General features: G+C 39.2%; 1 protein-coding gene and 1 pseudogene across 1 annotated transcript; both read left to right on the forward strand.

Annotated features, from left to right (window-relative positions):
- The first annotated feature begins 323 nt into the window (after window positions 1-323).
- Window positions 324-850, forward strand: LOC134360875 (cytochrome c, somatic-like). Its single transcript, XM_063075738.1, has one exon. The coding sequence runs from the start codon at window positions 324-326 to the stop codon at window positions 639-641; it is 318 nt and encodes a 105-aa protein (XP_062931808.1). The 3' UTR covers window positions 642-850.
- A 9297-nt stretch (window positions 851-10147) lies between these two features.
- LOC134361227 (Parkinson disease protein 7 homolog) lies at window positions 10148-10716 on the forward strand (annotated as a pseudogene).
- The last annotated feature ends 12841 nt before the right edge of the window (window positions 10717-23557 follow it).

Genomic DNA, 23557 nt, shown 5'->3' on the forward strand with positions numbered 1-23557 from the left:
AGGGTAATCTACCCACAGCAGAAGTGGAGGGGAGTGAATACTTACCGAGCAATAATCCAAACTGTTGTACCAGTCCATCAGTCACTCAGTAGCCTTTCCCTAGACAACTAATGTTATTGATGTTTTTATTATACTTATATTGATGTGTAATCCACAAGAAATTAAATATGGATTGTCTCTCCCTTTTTCTTACACAAATGGTAATATTCAGTACAAATACCTAATATAATAGGTCATCTTTAAAAGTAACTGTGAAGATAGCGGGACGTCTGGCTTCCGAGAGGGTATCCTAGTAGCACTAGCGACGAAAGAGTGAATTAAAAATGGGTGATGTTGAGAAATGCAAGAAGATTTTTGTTCAGAAGTGTGCCCAGTGCCACACCATGGAAAAGGGAGGCAAGCACAAGACTGGGCCCAATCTCCATGGTCTGTTTGGGCGGAAGACAGGTCAGGCACCTGGATTCTCTTACACAGATGCTAACAAGAACAAAGGCATCACCTGGGGAGAGGACACACTCATGGAGTATTTGGAGAATCCCAAGAAGTACATCCCTGGAACAAAAATGATCTTCGCTGGCATTAAGAAGAAGGCAGAAAGAGCAGATTTGATAGCTTATCTCAAAAAAGCTTCTAATGAGTAATAGTTGGCCACTGCCTTATTTATTACAAAATGGAAATGTCTCATGACTTTTTATGTGTACCATAATTTAGTTGATATCATACACCAGAATTTAGATCATGAGTGACTGACAGAATATTTTTGTTGGACAGTCCTGATTTAAGTAAGACTGGTTTGTGGTAAATATAATAGGTTTTTTGAATTTTGATAGTAATTCCAGTCCAGTAAATACTATCATTGCTTTCCCCTTCTAAAGACATGATTGGACTTGATTAGTAGTGTTCAACTTTTCACAAAGATGGTGAATGCCATCTCAGAACCTATTGGAGATTGGTTTTATATCTAGATTTATAACTGATTATATGAATACATTTAAATACTGGAGAAATCCCTTCACAGTTTCAGAACCGAGCAAGACTCACCTTTGTTTTAATGTGTGTTCATTAGCCTGTTAAAGGCGAGGGCTGAAGTTAAAGTAGCAATGTCTACTTTATATTTTTGGTCTTAACTATGCCAATCTAATGAGAATTCCCTGTGTCTAAAATGCTGCCTTTTACTTATTGAAAAGCATTTTAGTGTGGTTTATGTATTATATCAAATAAGGAAGATTTAACACGTCATATTTTATAGATGATATATGAGAACAGATGCTTTTAAAAGTCAGGGTGACGAGATATAATACCAAGTTAAATTTTACTTTTGAATTCTTTACTAAGTCAAGCTCAGTTATAATTTAGGATTGCCTTTAAACAAGTATTCAAAAACACATAAAACTGTAGAACTACTGTGTATGTGTGATTGGTAATGGTGCTTTTGCCAGCTCATTAGAAGGATTAAAGTAAAAGAGCTATACACAAATTTGTAAATTATGTGGTTATAAGACCTAAGATAATTAAAATCACAGACCATGAAAAAAAAAAAAAAAAGTAACTGTGAGATTTGGGATTTTTTCACCTTCTCTAGTTCAAGATTATTATCCCATACACAATCTAACATTATGCTTTCTGCTGAAATATTCTGATTGAACACTAATTTTGTCGCCCACAGTGTTTTGACATTGCAGAAATTAGTAGCCCTTGACTTGGGAATTTTTACAATATAAATTGTTGGAAAAGAGATTTTTTTTTTTTAACGAAAGTGCAGCAAAATGTCTAAAAGCAGAGCTTTGGGGAGAAAACAATTTAAGAGAAGTTGAGACATAATTTTCCATGAATCTGCAACACTCCTGCGTGGTTAGCCCATGTGCTCCAGGACTATCTTTCTAGGAATGCTTGTGCAAGCAGAAAGCCCTGGAAAGACAGAAACAGGAACTCTCCCTAGAGCAAACGTATTTGCATTCCTGGATAAGTAAAGATCAAAACGATGACTCCCTCCCAGAGATTTGTAGACATCTTTCCCCAGAAATATTTGCTCATGTTCCAATGTAATAGAAGAACGTGGAAGGGAAGATGGGCAGATTTGCCAGCAGTCCTATGGAAGATCAGGGACTCCTAAACGCAGTCTTTGTCTTCTGTATTGCCCCCTCCAAAAGCATGTGAAGGTAGCATTTGGCCCTCCCTATGTCACCCCACAGGGATTAGGACTCAGGGAACCAGAGCTTTGATGTTACTGTGGCTGCTGCCTTTGCTGTGAATACACTGTCTTTGTCTCTAATGCAGAGGTCTCCTGTTTTCTGCCAGTATGTATATAAAAACTTGTGGCAAGGTAACTTGTTAGCATGCAAGTAGTTTAAAATCTCAGACTCTTCACAGTTTCCAACTTAACAAGATGGGGATAAGAAGAGTCAGAAAAAAAAAAAAGAATATCTGAATATAATTTGAATAAACTGGGGTGTAGGTCCCCTCCTACAGTAAGAGAGTGACACTGTGACTCTCTTAGTTTAAGAATAATAAAATTTATCGAAGTGAAGGCAGAAATGTGGGAGGGGAAAGTAGTCTGCTGTGTCCCCATAAGATAACATATAAAGTAAAATATATGTCCCCAATTAAAAAAATAAAGAGTGGTCCCTGCTCATATGGTTTTTATTCAATGAATACAAGGAACAAACACTTTTAGAAGAGAAGAACAGGCTTTTTGAAACATCCAGAGAGATAGTGACTAGAGGTCCACGATGGTGCTGGGGGAAGGAAACAGTGAGGTGATGTCAGCTGGCACCCAAAACGCTCGTGGCATGGACATATCCACTCTGTCCACACCACCTTTCCTGCAGCCACCTTTTTTTCTTTCCCAAGGCTGGTCTTCATGTTTATTTCACTCAGAACATGGATTTGCAGGTGTAGGCGTTGGAGCTTGAGGAGGAAGTGAAGGTCAGAAGTGTTCACCTCACCCAATGGGGTTCGTCCTAGACAGGTGCCTCTCTGCAGAAAGAATCACAGACAGGCGATTTTTAGAAAGCGATTGCAGGCATTCTGAGTGCCTGAAAGGCAGGGCCTAAGTGAGTTAATTTGAGAAGGAGTCAATGGAGGAGGACCCATACTAAATCTGGAGGGTGAGGAGGCTTCGTAGAGACCCAGGAGCAGGAGGCTTGCCTGAGGGTGGTGGGAGTGATAAGAACTAGAAGGATACTGTGTGTGGAGAGTGAGAGGAAGGGAGGAAGAGATTCATGATTCTGAGGTGGCTGGAAATCTGCTATGCGCCAGGCATATACTAAGTGCTGGGCAGTCAAGAGCTTTCATAATACGAATTGCAGGTAAAGCTGGACAAGTTTCACATTGTAGACTATTTTTAATCTCCTCCGTCACAACACATCCTGAAGTATGGTATCCAGGAGAAGATGGAATGCATTTCCTTCTTGGTGCCTTAGAGGATCTCTAGTTACACCACTGGGACTCTTAAATCTGGTGTCAAATCTCTAGTGTACGTCTCTGGGTTGGTGAACTCTATTCATTAAGCCTTTTTCACTGAAGAGGTAATTTAACATTTCCCAGTTCCACCGTGAGCTACCAAGATAACTTTACTATATCCGGCTGTTGTTTTTAAGGATTGTACTCACAGGGAGCAGTGAATGGTGCTTCTCTTTTTCAAGCACACTTGTGGCTATTTGCTTTGCAGTGAGCTTACCTAAAACGCCTTCTAGAGACAAAGAAGAAATTATGGCTTCAGGGAACTTTCATAGCAGTACTGCAATTTCTTCTCAAAGAAATATATTATATTTTAGTAATTTTCACTTGAGAAAGGATCAGGTCTTGCCAGTTAGAAAATTAGTTGCTGGGCCGAGCCCATGGCGCGCTCGGGAGAGTGCGGTGCTGGGAGTGCAGCGACACTCCCACCGCGGGTTCAGATCCTATATAGATAGGAATGGCCACTCACTGGCTGAGTGCCAGTCACGAAAAAGACAAAAAAAAAAAAGAAAATTAGTTGCTAAAAGAAAGTGAAATACTTTACATTGTTTGGGTAATAAAGGGTAATCTTTAACCAGTGATCCAGGAATAAAAAGATAGGTGTTAAGTAGGACCCAAAATTAATGTTCAATATTTTAAAATAAATTTTAATATTTAAAAATTTAATTTAACACTGATTCAATGACAACGAGAGTACTATGTGCTCTGTAAATTATTGTAAAAACCTACTATGAAATTAAAAAAAATATTATGGGCATTTTTACTGACATTTATAAAGAGATAAAACCAATTTCTGAAGCTGTCCAGGCCTTCTGTATGCCAGAGATAATTCAAGTTTTCTCCTTGGACATCTGGAAGATAAGACAAAAGGATGTTTGTTCCAACAGCCTGGCTCAGTAAAACACTTCAGTCTTCTGCAGGTTTATCCCCCTGTTCTCACTGGTAGATAGTCAAGTTTGTGAGCAAACATAAACCCTATGTTTCACTCAATATTTTACAAATCTTTTTCTCAATGTAAATGTCTTGCTTAACAGGTATGTTGCTAAAATACATTCGAATTCTCTTCAAAGAACTTCCTACATGGAGTATGCATCTGTATTTACTGGTATTCTTTTAGTTGCAAATAACAGAAATACAAGTCAAACTAGTTTAATTACAAGGGCAATATATCGGTTTATTACACTGGAAATTCCAGGGTTAGATCTACTTTCAAATGTTTCATAATCCAGGAGCTCAGACAGTATCACAATTTGCAATTGCTCTTGCAAGCACACTATTTTGTCCCCAACTTCTCCAACCTAATTTCTTCTGTGAAATGGTGATATTCTCTCTTACCATAAATGGGCTTTTCCATGGTCCCACATCCTCATCATACCAATATCAGAACTCCAAAGGCAAGAGACAGATTTCCATGCTAGCTTTGGTAGATATGTCTTGTAGGTATGTCTACTACACAAAAAATGTTAGTTGATGCTTCTATGTAATTGTTGACTAGAAATTTTCTGCTTTGTTTATTAATTATCCCTAGAAAAGAAATTGTGAGGAAATAGTTCTCAGAGACCAGATTATCTTCATATGGAGTGTAGTAATACCATTTCTTAAATAAAAGAAGTATGTGTTCAACAAATGTTGATTGAACACCTACTAAGTTCAAGATACTGGAGATAAAGTAGTAAAAAAGCTAGACACCATTACTCCCCTTCAGGAATGAATGTTATAGTTAGGATCACGGGCATTAAACAATAAATGATAAAAGTATGTGTTAAGCTACAGTTTTAATAATTCTTGTGTTAATTATTAGTGCTGCTTACTAATACTTTATTGTACTCTTCTTTCAGACACATAGTAGGATTGGGTTGGGGTTGGTGTGGATCAAGTTAATAGTTCTAATGCATGTTACAAACAATAGTGAGGCATGTCCCTTTTTAGCAGATGTGGAAAAGCCAATCCTTAAATTCACAAGGAATTGCAAGGGGCCCTGAATAACTAAAACAGTATTCCTAAAGAATACCAAAGTTGGAGGATTCATGCTTCTTAATTTCAAAACTTACTACAAAGATACAGTAGTCAAAACAGTGTGGTACTGGCATAAAGATAGACATACAGACCAATAGAATAGAATTGAGAATCTAGAAATAACTCATACATCTATGGTCAATAGTCAATAGATTTTCAACAAGTCTGCCAAGGCCATTCAATGGGGAAAGATAGTCTCTTCAACTAATGGTGCTGAGACAATTGGATATCCACATGCAAAAAAATGAAGTTGGACCCCCACCTCATACCATATATAAAAATTACATTTAAATGGATCAATGGCCTAAATATGGGAACTAAAACAATAAAACTTAGAAAAAAACTGAGGGGTGAATTTCCATGACCTCAAATTTGGCAATGGATTCTTAGATATGACACAAAAAGCAAGCATAAGTAATAAAAGAAAAAAAGTAGATAGGGCCAGCCCCATGGCTCACTCGGAAGAGTTCGGCACTGGGAGTACTGAGGCCGTAGATTCGGATCCTATATAGGGATGGCTGGCTGGTGTGCTCACTGGCTGAGCATGGTACAGACCACACCATGCCGAGGGTTGTGATCCCCTTACCAGTCATAAAAAAAAAAAAAAGGAAAAAGAAAAAAAGTAGATAAATTGGACTTCATCAAAGTCAAAAACTTTTGTGCATCAAAGGACATTATCAAGAAAATGAAAAGACATCCTAGAAAATGGAAGAAAATATTTTCATATCATATATCTGATAAGGGTCTTTTCATCACAATAAAAAGAACACTTAACAAATCAACCACAAATAGACAAACAATCCACTTAAAACATACACAAAGAAACTGAATAGAGGTTTCTCCAAAGAAGGTATACAATGGCCAGAAAGCACATGAAAAGATGTTCAACATCATTAGTCACTGGGGAAATGAAAATAAAAACCACAAAGAAATACCACTTCACAACAACTAGGATAATTATAATTAAATATATATATATATATAAAGGAAAATAAGTGTTTGTGAGGAGATGGAGAAGTTACAACCCTCATATTTTTGGGGGGGAATATAAAACGGTTCGTCCACTGTGGAAAATAGTTTCGCAGTTCCTCAGAGAGTGGAATGTAGAATTACCGTATGACCCAGCAATTCCACTCGTAGGTATATAACCAGAATTGGAAACAGAGACTCAAACAAATACTCATACACCAATGTTTGTAGCAGCACTATTTACAGCAGCCAAAGGTGGAAACAGTCCAAATATCCATCAACAGTTGAATGGATTTAAAAAAACTGTGGTACATACGTACAATGGAATATTAGTCGTAACAAGGAATGAAGAGCATGCTGCAATGTGGATGAACCTTGAAAATAACAGAGTGGGTGACAAAGGCCAGACACAAAATGGCACATATTGCATGATTCCACTTATATGGCATGTACAGGATAGGTAAATGCATAGAGACAGAAAGCAGATTGGTGGTTTCCAGGGACTAGGGAGGAAGACAGAGTAATTACTTAATGTTTTTTATTTTGGGGTGATGAAAATGTTTTGGAACTAGATAGAGGTGGTGGTTGCACAACACTGTGAATGTACTAAATGCCACAGAACTGTTCACTTAAAAAATAGTTAATTGTATTTATGTAAATTTTATCTCATTTTTTAAAAAAGTGACATGGGTCATATCCGGGATAAGCATTTAATTGCCCAGTATGAGAAACTAAAGACCTTTCCTCCCTAGCGTGACAATTGCTGATGCTCAAGATGGTGAGTACTGAGTGACTAAGTGTCTATGATGAACAAAGCCTCCTACAGAACCTCGGAAGTCATGTAATGAGAGTGAGAAAAACTTTGTAGTCTTAAGCCATTGAGATTTTGGAATTGTTTGCTGTGCAATGTAACCAAGGAAGTGCTACTAACAAGTACAGGGTGCTGAGGAGGTTATATAACAGGAGGGCTTGGGGAGAGGATTCTTTGAAGTTATGTCTGAGCTGAACTAGGATGGACCAGACAAAAAGACAAGGAAAAACATCCCAAGAAGGGCGAGCATTATGTGCCAAGGCCCTGAAGTGGGCAAAAAGGTGGCACATTCATGAAGGTGGTTCAAATTTTAATAGCAAAGGGAAGGATGGTAGGCAGTGAACACAACAAAGTAGAAAGAAGATTATGCAGGGCCTTGCAAGCCTTGCAAAGATTTTAGTTTATAGGCTAAGAGCAATAGGAAGTCTGAATGGTGTTAATGAAAATAACGATGATAATACCTAAGCTTCTTGAACACTTACTATGTTCCAATTACATTTTAAGCACTTTGTAAGTATTGTTATTTAATTCTTTGCAAAAACTCTATGGACTTATTATTATTACCTCCTGCTTTACAGATAAAGACATTGAAGTGAGGTTAATGTTTTTTGCCTGTTTTTTTTACTAGTAGAGCGAATGTTTAAAACCAGGAAATCTAATTTCACGGTCACAACAAGACATTCTATACTCAACTTGTATTTTCCCTCCTTCAGACTGGAATCTGAAGAACAATGAAATCACTTCATTTTTCCAATTAAAAGGAAATGATTCCTTTTAATGGCAAATTATATGTAGAAATCAAGATCTGGGCACCAGGTATGCTCAATGCTACTGGAGTGTCATTGATACTAGGCCAGTTCAGTGAATAAAATTAGGAAATAATATAGTTTTTAAATCATGAACTGATATTGATATTGCCAGTTCAAATCGAACATTATAGTTTTTTTCTTGTTATTTTTGTATCTCATTTCTCTTTTCCTTTTAATGTATTTTCTCATTTGCTTCCCTATATTATATATAAAATAATTATGTACAGTCTTCAAAAGTCAATGTCATAAAGAACTAACAGGCAAAGAAGATGTGGTGAATGTTCTAGATCAAAAATGAGTAAAAAGGACCAACAGAGTGGGAGAAAATATTTGCAAAATATACATCTGACAAAGGATTAATATCCAGAATATATAAGGAACTCAAACAACTTTACAAGAAGAAAACAAGCAACCCAATTAAAAAAATGGGCAAAAGAGCTAAGTAGGCATTTCTCTAAGGAAGATATACAAATGGCCAACAGACATATGAAAAAATGCTCAACATCACTCAGCATTCGGGAAATGCAAATCAAAACCACATTGAGATACCATCTAACCCCAGTGAGGATGGCTAAAATCCAAAAGACTCTGAACGATAAATGCTGGCGAGGTTGCGGAGAAAAAGGAACTCTCCTACATTGTTGGTGGGACTGCAAAATGGTGCAGCCTCTATGGAAAATGGTATGGAGGTTCCTCAAACAATTGCAGATAGATCTACCATACGACCCAGCTATCCCACTGTTGGGAATATACCCAGGGGAATGGAAATCATCAAGTTGAAGGTATACCTGTTCCCCAATGTTCATCGCAGCACTCTTTACAATAGCCAAGAGTTGGAACCAGCCCAAATGTCCATCATCAGATGATTGGATACGGAAAATGTGGTACATCTACACAATAGAATACTACTCTGCTATAAAACCGAATGAAATACTGCCATTTGCAACAACATGGATGGACCTTGAGAGAATTATATTAAGTGAAACGAGTGAGGCACAGAAAGAGAAATACCACATGTTCTCACTTATTGGTGGGAGCTAAAAATTAATATATAAATTCACACACACACACACACACAAAACCGGGGGGGGGGGGGGGGGAGAAGATATAACAACCACAATTACCTGAGGTTGCTAGACAAGCAAACAGAAAGGACATTGTTGGCGGGGGGGAGGGAGAAGGGAGGGAGGTTTTGGTGATGGGGAGCAATAATCAGCCACAATGTATATCGACAAAATAAAATTAAAAAAAAAAAAAAATGAGTAAAAAGGGGCCGAGCCGTGGCGCACTCAGGAGAGTGCAGCGCTGGGAGCGCAGCGACGCTCCTGCCGCGGGTTCGGATCCTATATAGGACTGGCTGGTGCACTCACTGGCTGAGTACCTGTCATGAAAAAGACAAAAAAAAAAAAAAAGAGTAAAAAGACAAGGCAAACAAATATAATGCAAGACTTATCATAGTACTGGAAGTTCTAGCCAGAGAAATTAGGCCAGAAAAAGAAATGAGAACCCAGAAGAAAGTCCCATGCATGTACAGAAACATTACTTATGAGGGAATACTACAGATCAGTGGAGAGAGGATGGCTCCTGCGTAAATGGTGCCAAAACAGACAAACAAACAAGAAAAGAGTTCAGGTAAATGAAAGCCCTAAATGTGGAAGGCAAAATTACGAAACTTTTAGAAGACAAAATAGGAAAATATTTTATGATGTTAATATCAGAAAATATTTCTTAACATGTGAAAGAAAACACTTGTCAAAGGAAAAGAGTAACAACTGAACCACATTAAATTAGGAACATCTATTTATCAAAAGATACCATAAAGTAAGTGAAAGACAAGCCACAAACAAAAAGAAGATATCTGCAAATTGTGTAACTGGAAGGATTACTCTCTAGAGTATATAAAGAATTTCTACAAAGAAAAAAGAAATACACAGAAAAATGGGCAAAAGGCATTTTGTAGATAGGAACCGTAAACATCTGAAAAAATGTTCAGCTAGTTTTATATGAAGGAATGTAAATTAAAAACACAAGATAGGTGTGTTCCCCATCTATCAGGTTTGGGTCTTTAAAAAACATCATAAAAATGGCTTCAGAAAGAGCTCTGGTCATCCTGGCTAAGGGAGCAGAAGATATGGAGACAGTCATCCTTACAGATGTCATGAGACGAGCTGGGATTAAGGTCACCATTGCAGGTCTCGCTGGAAAAGACCCCGTACAGTGTAGCCATGATGTTGTCATTTGTTCTGATGCCAGTCTTGAAGATGCAAAAAAACAGGGACCATATGATGTGGTGGTTCTACCAGGAGGTAATCTGGGCGCACAGAATTTATCTGTCTGCTGCTGTGAAAGAGATACTGAAGGAACAAGAAAACAGGAAGGGCCTCATAGCTGCCATCAGTGCAGGTCCTACTGCTCTGTTGGCTCATGAAATAGGTTTTGGAAGCAAAGTTACAACACACCCACTTGCTAAAGACAAAAATGATGACTGGAAGTCATTACAGCTACTCTGAGAATTGTGTGGAAAAGGACGGCCTGATTCCTACAAGCTGAGGTCCTGGGACCAGCTTTGAGTTTGCTCTTGGTATCATTGAGGCGCTGAGCAGCAAGGAGGTGGCTGACCAAGTGAAAGCTCCACTTGATCTTACAGATTAGAGCAGAAAAAGTTGACCGTGAGTTAGAGAAATAGTCATTTATAATCCATTCTCATTGTGTTGCTTTAAACAAAAAACTGGCTGGTTAACATGCCGAGAAGCTGTCATTACCGCTATAGTGAAGTACTGTTGTGAAGTAACAACCCCACAGAGATTTCTCAGCCTACAAATTGTGTCTGTACATTTCTGAACCTTGTTTGCAGAATAAACATGGAATTTAGCAAACTATTGATTGTTTCTTCCCAAGTTGATTATTAGCTTCATTTGCAGCTCTTCACTGTTGATATAGCTACTGAAATAAAAGAACAGTGAACACATTTTACACAGCAAGGAGGAAACGCATGAAAGCAAAATTTTAAGAAGCTTGTGATTTTCTCCCATTCATTAACTGTGTGCTTTTAAGGTGCTATTAAAAAATGCCAGTGGGGGGGAAAAAAAGAAAGAAAGAAACACAAAATAGCATTTCTTAGCCACTAGATTGGCAAAAGTTTTTTTTAATCTGATGAAATTAAGTGTTGGTGAGAATGTGGAGTAATGAAAACTTTCATACAATGGTGGTGGGAATTGGTGTAACTGCTTTGTAAAATAGTTTTTTATTACAGAATGAAGTTGAACATGCACATAACCTAAAACTCAATAATTGCACATGTAATCTACTCAGGATGGGAGTCAGTACAGTTAGAATAGGACTGACAAATAGAGAGAAAATATGGAATATTAAGATCAGTAGAGTCTATATCCCATAGAGTCTAAAAATGATTGAGTGAGAATATTTATGTACTGAATATTTATCTTTTGAGTGCTTATTGTGGGCTAAGCACTGTGGTAGATATTGAGAAATCGATGTTGATTCAAAATAGACATAGTTTCTCCCCTTATGGATTTTATGTTCTAGTGGGGCAGCAAGACAGTAACCAAATAATCACACAAACAAACGGCAACTGTAATAAGGAATGAAATGGAAAGGATTAAGAGTATAACTTGCAAGGAAAGCTCTAATAGGTCACTTGACCTAATCAGAGAAGTTAAGGAAGGCTTCTCTGAGGAAGTGGCAACCAATTTGCACCTAAAGGATGAATAGGGGTTTACTAAGTAGAATGATGAACTGCATGTATTTGTGCGTGAGTTGAAGAGCTAATTGAGACCATTTTAGGCAAAGTGCGAGAAAAGAGTTTGTGTTTGGGGAGTGAGATGTTTGAGATTTTGGAAATGAGGAAATTTCAGGTCATGACAAGGTCCAAAGCAGCACAGTCCAGCAGAAATAGAATGCAAACCACATTTGTAATTTTCAATTTTCTAGTAGCCACATTTTAAAAAAAGGAAAAAGAAACAGATAAAATTAATTTTAATAATATACTTTCATACTGTGTGTATATATACATATATCCAAAAAGTTATTGTTTCAACATGTATGTAATCAATTTTAAAAAATGATTGTATGTCAGTGATTGACAGAATGGACTCTGGGGTCAAATAAAATGAGGTTCAAGTCCTTGTTCTATTATTTTCTATGCTCTATCGAGTACCAGCCAATCTAAATAATTTAGCCCTTACAATAATACTATGAGGAATATATTATTATCCACATTTCACAAAGAAGAAATTGAGGCACAGAGAGGTTAACCAACTTGCCAAGGGTTTTAGAGCTAGTTAAGTGTACAGCCAGGAATAAACCTAGTCAGTCTGGCTCCTGGGCCCGTACCAACAACTACTATACACAGTGTTCCAAACAGATTCTGGCAGAGCATCCAAATGACCAGGAGGCCATTGAGAATATGAATCTGGAGCTAGAGATGTAAATTTTGGAGTCATCAGCCAGTAACCAGCTTATATGGGTCTCAACTCAGCAGAGTATATATATGAATACATTGTTTTTCCTCAAATCAGTGCTTTCAACCATGCTTTGTTAAGTCTCATATTCCTGTCCTTTAACAACATCATGGACAGATTTTATGATTTTTCCATTTGGATTCCTCACTTTCCGTTGTGAATTTAGTTCAGTCCAGTTGAAAACTGTAATCACATATCTATTTTTTTAACTCATATTAAACTTATTTATTATTATTATTTTTTTACTATATTTATCATTACACAAACACATCATTTTCTGTGGCCCTTTACCAATCTCTCACCAACCCCCCTCTTCCCCCCTCCCCCAGTTCTGCTCTCTCCTTTTGAAAGCTCAACAAATTATTGTGATTGTTGTATCTTTCTTTCTTTCTTTTTTTGTTTGTTTGTTTGTTTAGCTCCCTCTTATGAGTGAGGACATGCAGTATTTCTCTTCCTGTGCCTGGTTTATTTCACTTAATTTTCTCTAAGTTCATCTATATTGCTACAAATGGCAGAATTTCATTCCTTTTTATGGCATAGTAGTATTCCATTGTTCAATCACATATCTAACTCAAAACTTCCCTCTCTGCTATGGTCTGAATGTTTGTGTCCCCCCAAAATTCATATAATGAAATTTTCACCCCCTAGGTGATAGTGTTAGGAGGTAGAGCCTCTGGGAGGTGATTAGGTCATGACAGTGGAGCCCTCGTGAATGACATTAATGCCCTTTAAAAGAGGCCCCAGGGGAATTTTTCCCCTCTGCCACATGAGGTTACAGTAAAAAGACAGCTGTCCATGAACCAGGAAGTGGGCCCTCTCCAGACACAGGATCTGCTGGTATACTGATCTTTGATTTTTCAGCCTCAAATAAATTGCTGTTGTTTATGAGCTATCCAGTATATTGTATTTTGTTACAGCAGCCTCAACAGACTAAGACACTACACTTCATTTCTTACTAGAGTTATGGCTTGAGGAACTGAAAGAGGTGGCATTTGGGAGATGGGAATATAGTCTTTTTCATTATTTCCTCTACCACACTGACATGAGATCTAGCTTTCATTTGACATCTTCCACCCCAACCACCCCCACTCTACCTGTCCTCCAGCCTCTGACTGCTGGGGTCCCCTCACCTGACCAGCAATGTCTTGGGACCAGCTAAGGCCCAAGAAAACATGTGCATGCCTACCATGTCAAACAGTGAGAATTGTGACTTCTCCAAGACTGCCCTCTCTCACGCAACTCTGATTCCTTCTCCTTACTCCCACCCCTCCCTAGCCCTCTTTTCCATAGACTAGAGTTGGGGATAGGGGGAAAACTGGTATGAATAAGACTCAATCTGCTGTCTGTTAGTAAACCCAGTGGTAGAATCTAGCCCCACTAGATGATGGGTGGCTCTCTTTAAAATGTCTCTCCTTCTTGGTTCTTCTTTGCCTTAGCTTTTGACCTTAGTCCCTGATTTTCATTCAACAGAAAAAGTCACTTTCATGTTTTGTTATAGATGCTTAGGTGGTAACCAAAGCCATGAGAGTTGACAAAAACATAAAGAACTACAAAGATAACTGATAAGTTCTACCTTTATCTTTTATTAAGAGTCAGCTATTAATTGGATTGATAAGATTTTTAAATTGTGGTTATGCACTGGCAGTATTACAGTTATGTAATTCTTGAAATGTCCCATAATGGTTAAATGTATCCAGAATTGCCATGCAAAATATATAAAGGAGAAGATGAGTATGAGGAAGAGAGAAACAATTAGAAGGTCTCTGTTAGACAAACATACTGAAACAAAGTTATTTCAGAAAAAAAAAAAAAAAAGGTTTTCTAAAACAAACCAAGCAATCTGACACCTGTCTTCCATCTCTCAGAGAACAGGAGCATCAAAGGCAGGAGACAGGCCCATGTGTGAACGTCTTTTACCATCCCAGGAGGTCCTGACTGAGCCTAGACTCCAGTTTATGATGTCTTTCTGGGTTGAAGAGTCAGCAACAGTGAGTCCACTGGAAACCTTCCGAGAAGTGTTAATTTCATCATACCCACTGTTTCCTGCTTCACAGGGTCTCCCAACATGGAATAGCACCTCCTCACCAATGGTCATCAAACTGAGATATGTATCCTTGGGGGATCTTGAAGAATTTCCATTATGTACATGGGCATGAATAGCTTGAAGGAACCAATTTCTGAGTCTCGGCTTCCATTTGCACCCATAAAATTGACCTTTGTATCTATGGTTTGTTAGTGCTCCAATCATCCTTCTCCCAACATGTAAAATAAGACACACCTCCTAACCCTGCTCAAACTTGTATGCTGTGAGAGGTGCAGGGGTGGGGGCTGTAAAAACTTTCTCTAAAATACAAAATAAAGGGAATATTCAGCTTTATTTCATCCAGATAGGCTTATTTCATGACCAATCATGCCTTGACTAATTAGCTATCTATATATCTTTTGCTAAATAGCAAATTAGCCCCAATGTAATGGCTTAAAACAATGGTAAACACAAGCTCCCAGGGTCATTATGGTGGGATGGGGCTTCTTCACCAGATTGAACCATCAAGATAAGCGAAAGGAATCTTGACTTCAAGAAAGGCTAAAGCAGAAATTTCCAGCTAGATTTCCTGTCCCTCTGGTCATATAATCAAGTCAGATGATCTAATTTGTCAGGCCAGCTGAAAATCATCAGTAAAGAAACTGACCCTGGGTTTGCCAGAGGAGATTCAGATTTTAAACAGCACATGATAAATTCTACTGCCCTTATATTGGCCAAGGGTCAAAAATCAAACATCCAGGCTTCCCCAAAGACAAAGAGTTTTTTCCGACCATCTATAAATCAACCTATTATCCACACAATAAGTGGCTTTCACTTTAAGAAGCTTTGGTGCCAAATTTGACAAATTGAGGGGTTTTACACAGATGGAAAACATCTAGACACACGTGACTCATACTTACTTGGAGATCACTTGTTCAAGACACTCTTAATGCTTACATAGTTCATGATGGATTATAGGTATTCTATACATATTTATTGCAAAAGAAAGAGAAAAGGAAGGAGGAAAAAGATAAAGCAATCCTTGTGGGCCCTATTTCCCTTTCTGCCTTTGCCCCTTCCCTCTAGTATTCGTGCTGCCCAAACAAACACTGCCCTTTTCCTCTGCTAAGCATTTTTACTTCCTCATCTGCATTGTAGTTCTGCTCTCAGCTGCTTAAATGTCCCTTTTCCTAAAAGGACCAGTGTGACCTTGTTATCTGGCCCAAACTTTTTTTTAATACCTATAGTTCTGTTTCCCGCCTCTGACGCTAATTACATGTTCATTTTTCTTATTCCCGAATGCCTGGGTTCTGGGTCCCTATTGGGTTATCTTTCACATCATCCCAAAATAGAAGTTAGACTTCCTGCTCTAGAAGATAGAATGGGCTTGGACTGCTCCATTACTGATTAGCTCAGTTGGTTAGAGCATGGTGTTGATAACACAAAAGTCCAGTATTCAATCCCTGTTACTGGCTAGCCACAGGGGGAGAAAAAGATGGAATGGGCTTGATATCTTCTCCCAAATTAAAAATAAACACCATCCTATTAATACCCAAGTTCGACTTACCACCCTTTTTCTTAAGCAAATAGGTTAAAACTGCTATGCAACTTTTCCTATTTATGTGGTGACTTTCATGATTGATTTCACTTACAATTTTCTTGGTGATCTGACTTTTCTCCTTATTGAATTTGTTCTCAATTCTTTGGGAAGATTGAATTTTAATGTGTGAATCCTTCTGACAAATGAGATTCTCCAATGATGAAAACTCCTTTTCAGCACCATCTGTAAGGTGAGTCTGCCCAGCAGATCGAATGACTCAGTCCTCGCCTCCGCAGGGAAGCCTGGAACTATGACCGAGCCTTGGCCAACCCTCAGAAATGTGCTCCTCGGGAAGTTCTTTATGCCACTAACTGATGATTTTGCTGTGTATACCTGGAAGAATGTACTGTAACATGGCAGTCTGACAATTTGCTTTGCACAAACAGTAAGATTGATGATGTATCCATGGTTTCATTATTGGGGTACTGAGTCGGGATTGCTATGGCTAGTAGCATAACAGGATATGCTTATGTGACCAGTCTTCCATAAAAGCCTCAGACTCTGAAACCTGAATGGGCTTCCTTGAGCAGAGACATTCCACACATGTCTTTGTAGTTTGCTTTTAGAGAGAAAGCATGTCTTGTGTGCCTTCAGATGAAGAAGGACTAGGAATATGTGTTGGGCCTCTCTAGATATCACCTGAGGGGTATCTTTTTCTACTGCTTTTGCTCTGTATCCTTTGTTGTAGTAAACTTTAGCTGTGAATTTAACCTGCTATTTTGTCTTGTGAATCCTTCTGACAAATTGCCAAACTCAGGGGGATCTTGAAACCCCCCAAACACCATCTATACCAACCCACATATATGAGGAGTCTTCAAAAAGTTCATGGAAGATGCTTATTATGAAAAAACTATGCATGGATTGCAAATTTTTTTTGCACCAGAAGAAACTCATACTAACTTGTTATAACATGTCTAAACAAGATCTAGTTTGAGGCACTAAAAAGGATAAGACATCAGTTTCAGAAGAGCCCCTATCAGAGCAACATGAATTCTGCTAAAACTGAAACAAGAACAAACATCAAATTTATAGGAAAATCTGGGTGAAAGAATGGTGAAATCATTGATGCTTTTTGAAAAGTTTACAGGGACAATGCCCCAAAGAAATCAGCCATGTACAAATAGATTACTCATTTTAAGAAGAGATAAGACAATGTTGAAGATGAAGCCTGCAGCAGCAGACCAATCACACCAATTTGCAAGGAGGAAAGTAATCCTGTCTGTGCTCTAATTGAAGAGGACTGATGATTAACAGCAGAAACAACAGGCAACACCACAGACATCTCAACTGGTTCAGCTTACAGTATTCTGACTGAAAAATTACAGTTGAGCAACTTTCTGTTTGATGGTTGCCAAAACTGTTGCAACCAGATCAGCTACAGACAAGAGCAGAGCTTTCAATGGAAATTTTAAACAAGTGGGATCAAGGAGTTTCAAGATGGCGGCGGCTGCGGCGGCTGGCGCGGAGTAGCTGAGGTGGAAAAGGTGGCCACTGGGCCTCAGGCAGCCGGGAAACTTGTGGACCTTCCTCTGGCCATCTCTTAAGGGAGGACTGCTGCTGCTGGCCGGTCGTGGGGGCTCAACGCCACTTTGCCCCCGGCAGGAGAGGCTGCCTCATTTACAGGCAACAGCTTTGAAGTGTGGAGCAGGAAAAGAACTGATTCTTAGCTGCAAAAGTGAGTCTTGAAACAGGGAACACGGCGCCAGGGCTGCTGTGGATGCAGCCAGGATCCCGGAGGCCGGGGCCGTGCTGAAGGCGGCCAGCTGCCCTATCCAGGATTCGAGGTTTCAGGCCGGCATTAAAGAAGACTCCTGGGAGCGCCCGAGCGGCGCCGCGACTGAACAGCCCGAGGCGGCAGCGCCGAGAACACGGAAGGCAACAAACCAGAGACAGAGCGAGCGCCCGACCTGGCACAGCACTGTGAGTGATCCCTGGCACAGCTCTGTTCGGGGGGTGGATGCCCACGCGGCTCCCCGCCTGCACCACCAGGCCACTCACTGCCCCGGTGCTGCCTCCATTTTCCCAGGTGCGGGCAGCTCCGCCCTGCTCGGCCATCACTGAGCCCATTTGCTTGGCCTGGCGCGGGGCTTTCCGGACCCTGCGGGCCGACCTCCTCTCCCACTCCCTCCACGGTTCTCTGGCAGGGCTGGGGGTGTGGGGCGTCCCGACCAGTTTTGGGAGGGCTAGGAAGTACGGGCGGGCCGACTGTCACTCCACCACACCCTGGACTCCGGCCCCGGTAAACTTCCTGTTACTGGGAGGCAGATACCATCTCTGTGACCACCAGTTTGGAAAAAAGCCTAACGAATTTCTGGTTGGGAATAGTGTGGTAGGAGAGTTCCCAGGTCTGCTTGAACCTGCCGGAGAGCAGGCTGCAGGCGGGCACTAGACTCCGTTTATACCGGGGGGATACAAAGGTGAACAAGACCCGAGAAAGATCTACACAGTGCTACAAAGGCACCCAGAGAGACTGGTCGTCTGTGCCTAGCAGAAACCTGGTAGACTTCCTGGGCGAGGCGGTGCTGAGCAGGGTCTTGAAGGCCCAGCTGATAGACGAGGGGTGCAGAAGACACACCCCAACCCAGCACAGTGTGCACAGAGGGGGGAGACGTGCGGCCAGGGAGGCGGAGACTCGACAGAAACCACACACCCGGTGGGGTCGCCACTGCACGATCTAACAGCCTGGGCCAGAGCACACTGAACGGGGAGAAGTCCTGTACAGAAAGTGAAAGCTCAACAGAGATCACACACCCTGTGGTACGTGATCCACCAGTCCAGCAGAGTACAAGCTGACCAGAAAGGTGGATCCCCGGAGAAGCCCAAGACCCGAGGCAACCACACACACAAGACACTAGAGGCCAACTGAGCAGTCACGGCGGCAGCCATACCAAATTGGCAACCACAGCAACATCCTAGTTAGTCATTAGTCTTAAACCGGTGGACTGTGAAACCCCCTGCCACAATGAATAAACACCAAAAAAAGACACCAGAAATACAAAAAATCAAGAAAGTACACCACCAAAAGTTAATAAATCTCAAACTCTAGATCCGATAGAACAAGAAGCCCTTGAAATAACTGATAAGGAATTTCGAGTGATAATTCTAAGGAAACTGAATGAGATACAAGAAAACTCAGCTAGACATCATGATGAAATGAGGAAAAGTATACAGGATCTGAAAGAGGAAATATACAAGGAAATCAATGTCCTGAAAAAAAATGTAGCAGAACTTGCTGAACTGAAGAAGTTATTCAGCGAAATAAAAAACACAACGGAGAGTTTAACCAGCAGGCTTGTCGAAGTTGAAGAGAGAACCTCTGAACTTGAAGATGGGCTGTTTGAAATAACACAAGCAGACAAAAAGAAAGAAAAAAGAATCAAGAACATGGAAGAAAATCTGAGAGAGATATCAGACAACCTCAAGCGCTCAAATATCCGAGTCATGGGTATTCCAGAAGGGGAGGAAAATGGAGATTCCGTTGAAAACATATTCAACAAAATAGTGGCAGAAAACTTCCCAGGTATAGGAAAAATCACAGATCTTCAGATCCAGGAAGCTCAACGATCTCCAAACGTATTCAACCCAAAAAGGCCTTCTCCAAGACATGTCATAGTCAAATTGGCAAAACTCAGAGACAAAGAGAGAATCTTAAAAGCTGCAAGAGAGAAGCGTCAAATCACCTATAAGGGAGCCCCAATCAGGTTAACATCAGACTTTTCATCACAAACCCTAAAAGCTAGAAAGGAATGGGATGATATTTTCAAAATACTAAAAGACAAAGATTGCCAGCGAAGAATACTCTACCCTGCAAGGCTATCCTTCCGAAATGAGGGGCAAATAGTATATTTCTCAGACAAACAAAAACTGCGGGAGTTCACTACCACAAGACCACCCTTACAAGAAATCCTCAAGGGAGTACTGGGTTTGGTTCCTGAAAAATAACTACCACTGCCATAAAAACCTAAGAAAAATCTAAACCCGCTAGTACAATAAAAATGGCATTCATGAAGAGAAAACAAGCTAACAAAAACACTATCTACAACCTAAGGAACCAGCAAACAAAGAAACCAAACAGTAAATCAGAAAGCAAGGAACAAAAGACACCTAAGACAACCAAACAACCAATAAAATGCTAAGAATAAATCAACACCTTTCAATAACAACTCTTAATGTTAAAGGCTTAAATTCCCCAATTAAAAGACACAGACTGGCTGACTGGATCAAAAAGCAGGACCCAACTATATGCTGCCTACAAGAGACCCACCTCACCCATAAAGATTCACACAGACTAAGAGTGAAAGGATGGAAAAAGATTTACCATGCAAACAGAAAAGAAAAACGAGCTGGAGTGGCTATTCTTATATCTGACAAAATAGACTTTAAACTAAAAACCATAAAAAGAGACAATGAGGGACACTACTTAATGATAAAAGGACTGATCCATCAAGAAGACATAACAATCATAAATATGTACGCACCCAATGTTGGAGCAGCCAGATTTATAAAACAAACTCTATTAGACCTAAAGAAGGAAATAGACACTAATACCATAATAGCAGGGGACCTGAACACTCCACTGTCAATATTAGACAGATCATCTAGGCAAAGAATCAGTAGAGAAACACAAGATCTAAACAAGACTCTAGACCAATTGGAATTGGCAGATATCTACAGAACATTCCACCCAACAACCTCAGAATATTCATTCTTCTCATCAGCACATGGATCATTCTCCAAGATAGATCACATATTAGGTCACAAATCAAGTCTCAATAAATTCAAAAAAATTGGAATTATCCCATGTATCTTCTCAGACCACAATGGATTAAAACTAGAAATTAATAACAAACAAAACTCTGGAAACTATACAAACACATGGAAATTAAACAGCATTCTACTTAATGACATATGGGTCCAAGAAGAAATAAAGCAGGAAATCAAAAAGTTTATTGAAACTAATGAAAACAATGATACATCATACCAAAACCTGTGGGATACTGCAAAAGCAGTATTGAGGGGAAAATTTATTGCATTAAATGCTCACTTCAGAAGAATGGAAAGATGGCAAGTGAACAACCTAACACTTCACCTTAAAGAACTAGAAAAACAAGAACAATCCAATCCTAAAGTTAGCAGACGGAAAGAAATCATTAAGATCAGAGCAGAACTGAATGAAATCGAAAACCAAAAAACAATTCAAAAGATCAACGAATCAAAAAGTTGGTTTTTTGAAAAGATAAATAAAATTGACAAACCATTAGCATGGCTAACAAAAAAAAGAAGAGAGAAGACTCAAATAACAAAAATTAGAAATGAAAAAGGCGATATTACAACTGATTCATCTGAAATACAAGGAATCATTCGAGACTACTATAAACAACTATACGCCAACAAATTTGAAAATCTGTAGGAAATGGATAAATTTCTGGACACACACAAGCTCCCAAAACTGAACCGTGAAGACGTAGAAAATTTGAACAGACCAATAACAATAAAGGAGATTGAAGCTGTTATCAGAAGGCTCCCAACAAAGAAAAGCCCAGGACCAGATGGATTCACAGCAGAATTTTACCAAACATTCAAAGAGGAATTGACACCGATTCTTTACAAACTATTCCAAAAGATTGAAACGGACGCAAATCTCCCAAACTCATTCTATGAAGCAAACATCATCCTGATACCAAAACCAGGTAAAGATATAACCAAAAAAGAAAACTACAGGCCGATATCCTTGATGAATATAGATGCAAAAATCCTCACTAAAATACTAGCTAACAGAATACAGCAACACATACGAAAAATTATTCATCACGATCAAGTGGGATTCATCCCAGGGATGCAAGGTTGGTTCAACATATGCAAATCAATAAATGTGATACACCATATTAATAAACTCAAACACAAGAACCATATGATCATCTCTATAGATGCTGAAAAAGCATTTGATAAAGTTCAGCACTCATTCATGACAAAGACCCTCTATAAGTTAGGTATAGAGGGAAAGTATCTCAACATAATTAAAGCCATATATGCCAAACCCACTGCCAATATCATCCTGAATGGGGAAAAGCTGAAAGCTTTTCCTTTAAGAACAGGAACTAGACAAGGATGCCCACTCTCACCACTCCTATTCAACATAGTGTTGGAAGTACTAGCCAGAGCAATCAGAGAAGAGAAGGAAATAAAGGGCATCCAGATTGGAAAAGATGAAGTCAAACTGTCCCTGTTTGCAGATGACATGATCCTATATATCGAACAGCCTAAAACCTCTACAAAAAAACTGTTGGAATTGATAAATGATTTCAGCACAGTAGCAGGATACAAAATCAACACACAAAAATCAGTAGCATTTCTTTTCTCCAATAGTGAACATGCAGAACGAGAAATCAAGAAAGCCTGCCCATTTACAATAGCCACCAAAAAAATAAAATACTTAGGAATTGAGTTAACCAAGGAGGTGAAAAATCTCTATAATGAGAACTACAAACCACTGCTGAGAGAAATTAGAGAGGATACAAGAAGATGGAAAGATATCCCATGCTCTTGGATTGGAAGAATCAACATAGTGAAAATGTCCATACTACCCAAAGTGATATACAAATTCAATGCAATCCCCATCAAAATTCCAAAGACATTTTTCTCAGAAATGGAAAAAACTATTCAGACATTTATATGGAACAATAAAAGACCACGAATAGCCAAAGCAATGCTCAGCAAAAAAAATAAAGCTGGAGGCATAACACTACCTGACTTTAAGCTATACTACAAAGCTATAATAACCAAAACAGTATGGTACTGGCATAAAAACAGACACACTGATCAATGGAATAGAATAGAGAATCCAGAAATCAACCCTCACACTTACTGCCATCTGATCTTTGACAAAGGCACCAAGCCTATTCACTGGGGAAGGGACTGCCTCTTCAGCAAGTGGTGTTGGGATAACTGGATATCGTTATGCAGGAGAATGAAACTAGATCCATACCTCTCACCATATACTAAAATCAACTCAAAATGGATTAAGGATTTAAATATACACCCTGAGACAATAAAACTTCTTAAAGAAAACATAGGGGAAACATTTCAGGAAATAGGACTGGGCACAGACTTCATGAATACGACCCCAAAAGCACGGGCAACCAAAGGAAAAATAAACAAATGGGATTATATCAAACTAAAAAGCTTCTGCACAGCAAAAGAAACAATTAAAAGAGTTAAAAGACAACCAACAGAGTGGGAGAAAATATTTGCAAAATATACATCTGACAAAGGATTAATATCCAGAATATATAAGGAACTCAAACAACTTTACAAGAAGAAAACAAGCAACCCAATTAAAAAATGGGCAAAAGAGCTAAGTAGGCATTTCTCTAAGGAAGATATCCAAAT

The sequence above is a fragment of the Cynocephalus volans genome, chromosome 12 (genome assembly GCF_027409185.1).
Source record: "Cynocephalus volans isolate mCynVol1 chromosome 12, mCynVol1.pri, whole genome shotgun sequence".
Classification (NCBI taxonomy): domain Eukaryota; kingdom Metazoa; phylum Chordata; class Mammalia; order Dermoptera; family Cynocephalidae; genus Cynocephalus; species Cynocephalus volans.

What these genes read in the sequence shown, in the direction of transcription:
- LOC134360875 (XM_063075738.1), top strand. Translation starts at nt 324, where the DNA reads ATGGGTGATGTTGAGAAATGCAAGAAGATTTTTGTTCAGAAGTGTGCC.